Below are 6,483 nucleotides of genomic sequence, written 5' to 3' on the forward strand. Positions count from 1 at the left end.
TTCATAAATAAGCTTATTTTATCCTTTTTTTTTTTTTTAAAGTGGTATAGCACAATAATAAGTAGCTCAAGTGTTTAATGCCCCCCAGTGGAAAGTATTATATAGTTTTATTCTGTACGACAGCTTATAGTACTACATCTCCCAGCATCCTCACACATTGCGCACGCGCAGTGCAGTGGTCAGACCGTGTATCGAAAATCATCACAAAACTTTATTGAAACGGCACTGGGTGGAAGTGTGCGCGGCGATCCTAGGAGGGGAAGTGAGGCTGCTGATATGGCGGACCCGGCGGCACAGACCTCCGCGCAGCCCCGGCTTCAGCAAGCTCAGTCCAGCGGCCCGGCAGGGTCCAACCCAAACCCCGGAGCCGGGAGCAGCGACCCGGCCCGACCAGGCCTGAGTCAACAGCAGTGGTCCAGCCAGAAGAAAGCCCAAGTCCGCTCGTTTCCGCGAGCTAAAAAGCTGGAGAAACTCGGAGTGTTTTCCTCCTGCAAGGTAACCGAGAGCTCGGCTCGTAACAATAGAGCGAGTTCCCTGGCCTTTCATGTGTCAATGCTTCACTAACAGTCTGCAAACTCGTGACGGATGTTCCCTGCTACGAACACAAATAATAAAAGACTAAAGACGATTTAAGGCTAGAAAATAAAAACAAACCTCCTTCCTATGAACTAAAGAGTGGAAAATGACTCTAGTGACCTCCTACCCATGCAGAAATACTGTCAAAATGGGTAGCTTAATAGGTTTTGAGACCGCCTATGTGGTGTAAAATCAGTCTGTGGTGGTTAATTGGGAGCGTTTATTATGTATATTTTCATAACATGCTCCATATGTTGTGTGTATTTTTGTATATCCCGTTTTATTATGCCATGTTATCATCACTGTTACCACTGCATACTTATTCATAAGAATGTTTGGACAGTTTGATCAACATCTAACTGAACCTGATGTTTACTGTCCTCATTGACAGTTCTTTAAATCACAGTCATGTTCTCTAATCACAGGCGAATGACGCTTGTAAGTGTAATGGGTGGAAAAACCCCAATCCACCAACAGCTGCTCGTATGGAGCTCCAGCAGCACGCAGCCAGCCTGACAGAGGCCTGCCGAAGCTGTGGACACTCTTTGGGTAAGACTAATGCCTCTGTGGCGGTTCTGTTACATCACACTATTATCAGACCCAGAATAGGCTGGTGTAGCATAATGGAGTGCAACTCGCTTTTTCAGTGGCCTTGGTTCCCTAAGTATTTTTCCAATTCATTTTTCGAATAGGTAATTTTAAAAAGTCTTAGTTAAATAGTTATAACCCATGAACCAAACCAACCAGCTACATCACATTACAACTTTGATTTGAAGAAAATCTGACTAAAAGGACAAAGGTATACAAGACTGTACATAAATGTATACAGTGCTGTAGTGTTGTAGTACTCCAGACTGGTCACTTGGGTAAAGTTGGTTTTATATTCACACATTCGGACATCAGTATTCAATAGCCTTGTTAATCACACTACATTGTACATTCAGTGGACATTCAAGTAAATATGCCATTAAAACAATACTTGCCTATTTTGATCGACTGTGAAAAATGTTGTAAGTTGACAATCGTTGGTTGTCAATATCATGTCGTTTCTTAAAATTCGCAAACATCAATTTATTGCACATTTATTGGGAAGTCTGAATTTATCAGAAGTCCGAATGTGCGAATATAAAACCAACTTTACCCAAGTACACTGGTCTTGGTCTCGAGATCGGTCTTAAGACCATTTTTTGAAAGTCTTGGACTTGTCTTGGTCTCGGCCGCATTTGGTCTCGGTCTTGTCTTGGTCTCAGACTAAAAGGACTCAGGATTTTATTTCAAGATCTGTCAAGACCACAACTTCGGGATATCGCTAAATTGCCATTGCATTCATTGTCTGATTTATTTGTTAACATCATTATTTTGATTGGATTTTAAACTTCCTGCTTCAAATGCAACCAATAACTTATTTCTAATTTCACTTATTTTGTTACTGTTGTGCCAGGTCAGAAATCAACAAGGGATTGTGTCAAAATGAATACAAATGCCCACAAAATTCAAGATAGGATTGCAAATAAGTACTTGTATAAGATCTTGAGATTTATATTATAACATATGATATAATTAAGCAATATCACAAGAAAGAGGACTGTTTTCACAAATATGAGCACAATTGCAAACGTGATATTGATTTTTTTTTTTTTTTTAAACAGTGTTCAGTAAACAATTTTATTTTTAAAACAAATCTCAACATTATTTATGCATTTGTAATTGTACCAATTCAGATGCAACTTCTGTTTTGTTGTTAGTGATTTCAATTGATTGGTAACAGCTCTATATAGTGTCTTATTATTATAATTGTAATTATTGATTAAAAATAAGAGATTTCTCAGGCATCTTTCAGATAAATTTGAGGAGTGCTAGTCTGGTCTTGGTCTTGATTCAGTCTGAACCCCCACAAAGTCTTGGTTTTGTCTTTGTCTCGAGTCGACTTGGTTTCGGTTTTGGTGGTCTTGACTACAACACTACAGTGCTGCATAGATTACTTACAAAATGTAGTCCGTTACTGATTCCAAATTACATGACAAAAATTGCAGTTAGTAACGTAATCCATTACATTAAACATTTTAGGTAATATAATCTGACTACCTTTAGATTAATTTTGACTTAACTTGTTTATCATATTGATTTGAATAGGATAACATTGTAATATATTGAACTAAAAAATATAAAGAGAAAGAAAATATATTTAATTCTTTGTTATCGACAGCAAGTGCATTAAATATTACATTACTTTAGGGTTTGCAAAACTGGGGTTTGTGAGTTTAATGAAAAGCTAATAATTAAATGTAAAAAAACATAAAATTAAAATAAATCATTTTAAAATAATAAAATAATTATAATAAAAATGTGATTGAAAGACAAATGCCTTCCAAAGACATAGCAATACATGGTTAAATGACCTACTGATAGTTCAAATTAATAATTAATGTGTTCGTCAGGAGTTGATTCGATATGCAATGTTGCAATGTTGAGAAAACGCTCCTTAAAAGTGAAATGATTTCTGTAAATTCAGTGGCCAAATGATTTCTGTAAATTCAGTGGCCAAATGTTTTGTGGCCTCTTTTTTTCCATGTAATTATAGCCACCTGACTAATGACTGAACCAGAAGACTTTCTGAATTCAACATGCTTTTTTAGAAATGAAAATTTAAACAAGAAAAAGGAGAATTAGGGAGAATCAGTAAATTATGAATGATTTACTGCCATTGTGTGAATGATATGTAATCATGTAATCAATAAAAAATTAACTGTAATCTGATTGAGTCTTTTAAAACGCAATGCAGTCTAATTACAAGTACCTAATTTCTGGAATCTGATTACGTAATCCAGAATTACATATAAGTGATGTGTGAAGGCCAAGTATGGCAACCCATAATCAGAATTTGTCCTCTGCATTTAACCCATCCAAGTTAGAACATGTATTTATGAAGTATATGTCATGCAAACCTGAGATAAGCAGCATAAATGCCTTTGTGGTTATACGGACCAGTATATGTTAACTGTGTAGTTCACAATCACATGACGCATAGTTATTATTGCTTCAGGTAGTGTTCACATTCTCTTGTGTGTTTATCTTTAGCGGAACACGTGTCTCACCTGGAGAATGTGTCTGAGGAGGAGATCAACCGGTTGTTGGGGATGGTGGTGGACGTGGAGAATCTCTTCATGTCTGTCCATAAAGAGGAAGACACAGACACCAAGCAAGTCTACTTTTATTTGTTCAAGGTAAATGGGCAATTGACATCTGCTTCCTTCATTTTTTAAAGTGCAGTCATCCTCAAGGTACTAACATGTTAAGAAGCCTTTTAAGATTTTTTTGTCAGTTCAATATATTTCACATTTTTGGCCATGCTATTTTAGTGGCTGTTTGTTTCTTTTCTTAGTTGCTGAGGAAGTGTATTCTTCAGATGGGGAAGCCAGTGGTGGAAGGCTCTCTCGGTAGCCCTCCCTTTGAAAAACCCAACATAGAACAAGTATGTAGTGTATAAGAAAGAGTGTATCACAAGCAAAGCTTTCTGCCAGTCATTTGTCATTTTATGCAGAGTTGTTCTGCACTCAAGAACTCTCTCTCTCTTTCTCTGTCTCAGGGGGTGTTGAACTTTGTTCAGTATAAGTTTAGTCATTTGGCGCCTAAGGAGAGGCAGACCATGTATGAGCTCAGTAAGATGTTTCTGCTCTGTCTGAACTACTGGAAGCTGGAGACTCCGTCACAGTTCCGTCAGAGGGCTCAGAAAGAGGATGCAGCCGCCTACAAAGTTGATTATACTAGGTGTGTGTTTGTGAGTTATATTGTAAATGAGTGTGTGTTTGTGGGTTATATACATATAGATGCTGAAACTGATGCTAATAGTTGCACAATAACTAGTTGTAAAGAGGAAAAGATGATCAGTTCACTCATTTGAAATGAGTCACGCCATCAAATGTCAAAATCTTGTAATAGAGTTAGCATAATTTGACAGCATCATTTTATAAAAAAATTTTTTTTATAAAAAAAAAAATTAGAGACATTTCTCCACAAATGTCTCATTGCAACCCCTGACTCAAAATGATATATATTGATAATGAATATACCATTTAAAAGTTTGGGGTCAGTATTTTTTTTTTTTTTTTTTAAGAAAAGAATACCTTTTATTTAGAAAGGATGCATTAAGTTGATCAAAAGTGACAGTAAAGACATTTTATTGAAGATTTTACACAAAAATATTAAGCAGCACAACATTGATAATAATTATATATGTTTCTTGAGCAACAATTCATCCATATTAGACTGATTTCTGAAGGATCGTGTGACATTGAAGAGTGGAGTCATGATGCGAAAATTTAGCTTTGCCATCACAGAAATAAATTATATTTTAAAATATATTCAAATAGAAAGCTTTTTTTAAAATTCTCTGTTTGTACTTTATTTGTGATCATACAAAATGCAGCCTTGGTGAGCATATGAGATTTCTTTCGAAATGTTTAGTTATAATTCATTATTATAATTTTGATGTGTATGAATCAATACAATTATTACAATTTTGCGAATTTGGTCTTTGTGTGTGTCTGTGTGTTTCAGGTGGCTGTGTTACTGTCACGTTCCTCAGAGCAATGACAGCTTGCCACGGTACGAGACCTGTCAGGTGTTCGGCCGCAGTCTGCTGAAGTCCATCTTCACCGTCACCCGCAGACAGTTACTGGAGAAGTTCAGAGTGGAGAAAGACAAGCTCCCACCAGAGAAACGCACTCTGATCCTCACACACTTCCCCAAGTAAGACGCATTACCGTCGTAGCAATACATGCTTCAAAGCCATCACTCTCACATAGTCCAACTGATTATATGTTTGCTTGTTAGGTTTCTTTCCATGTTGGAAGAAGAAATCTATGGAGAAAACTCCCCCATTTGGGAGGCGGACTTCACCATGCCAGCCTCAGAGGGGGCACAGCTGGGGCATCAAACAGGTGCGTGTTTAGGTGGTTATTAGGGATGAGCATTTTGTAATGTTTCAACAACTTTCTCAAATTTAAATTGATGTTAAAAATATAAGCAATATTAGGCTACATCAACCTTGTAATGGTTTCAGATTAAGCCAACTTCCTATGTCTTCAGTTACCTAAACTAAATTAATTCCTAAAAACATCAAAATTTACAAATAATAAAGATAGCTTCAAGTAGACTGCCACCATAATGCATTCTATGTCAATAAAGGCTACAATAAATTAGGTTTTTATCATTCTATATGTTCTTGTTCAAAAAACATTATGGCAGATTAATGTGGCTTCCATTGTATGACAATTTGTAATCTTCATTCTCCAAACATTCAATAATCCAGACAAGATTATTGCAAGCAATTCTCACTGCACAACATACTAAAAAATTGTGCAGATGGAAATCTCTAATGCATCTGCCGGTGTGTTAGCCACCATAGTGACTTATTTTGGACTATGTTGCTTCAAACCCCTTCTCTTACTGTCTTAGTACTGAGTCCAGTCTCGGTGTCTGGCTCTCCTCTCAGTAAGGGTAGCAGCGGTTCTGCTCTGGGTGTTACAGGTTTGGACGTCGCTTCCTCTGAACCAATAACCGGTAAGAAGATCCAGTTGCATATTTATTTACTGTGCACTGTGAACTCTGTACTTTGGCATTACAACTTTAAGTATACAATCATTTATATGCAGTAGACCCAGTGGTTCTCAACTCTGGCCCTCGAGGTCCGTTTAGTTCTAACCCTAATTAAACACACCTGAACAAGTTAATCAAGGTGAGTTTAATCAAGGTTGGAGGTAAACTCTGCAGGAAAGTGTATCTCAAGGGCCAGAGTTGAGAACCACTGTGGTTGACCTTATGAATGATGACAATGATCATGTCAGTCACTCGTAACACTGTGTAAAACATTGTCTCTCAGGAGAGAAGCGAAAGCTTCCTGAGGCA

The 6,483-nt window shown here is 37.1% G+C and overlaps 1 protein-coding gene across 1 annotated transcript in view; it reads left to right on the forward strand.

The window, feature by feature from the left end:
* Nucleotides 1-171: 171 nt before the first annotated feature.
* kat2a (K(lysine) acetyltransferase 2A) overlaps nucleotides 172-6,483 on the forward strand; it is a 13,716-nt gene continuing 7,404 nt past the window's right edge. The window contains exons 1-9 of the mRNA XM_048209393.1: nucleotides 172-495; nucleotides 1,002-1,125; nucleotides 3,655-3,800; nucleotides 3,959-4,048; nucleotides 4,163-4,344; nucleotides 5,134-5,325; nucleotides 5,410-5,516; nucleotides 6,034-6,138; nucleotides 6,458-6,483. The exon at nucleotides 6,458-6,483 is cut by the window's right edge and continues 111 nt beyond it. Coding sequence (XP_048065350.1) covers nucleotides 277-495; nucleotides 1,002-1,125; nucleotides 3,655-3,800; nucleotides 3,959-4,048; nucleotides 4,163-4,344; nucleotides 5,134-5,325; nucleotides 5,410-5,516; nucleotides 6,034-6,138; nucleotides 6,458-6,483 — 1,191 coding nt within the window. The 5' untranslated portion in view covers nucleotides 172-276. The remainder of the gene's footprint in view (nucleotides 496-1,001; nucleotides 1,126-3,654; nucleotides 3,801-3,958; nucleotides 4,049-4,162; nucleotides 4,345-5,133; nucleotides 5,326-5,409; nucleotides 5,517-6,033; nucleotides 6,139-6,457) is intronic.

This window comes from Megalobrama amblycephala, linkage group LG1, assembly GCF_018812025.1.
Source record: "Megalobrama amblycephala isolate DHTTF-2021 linkage group LG1, ASM1881202v1, whole genome shotgun sequence".
Classification (NCBI taxonomy): Eukaryota; Metazoa; Chordata; class Actinopteri; order Cypriniformes; family Xenocyprididae; genus Megalobrama; species Megalobrama amblycephala.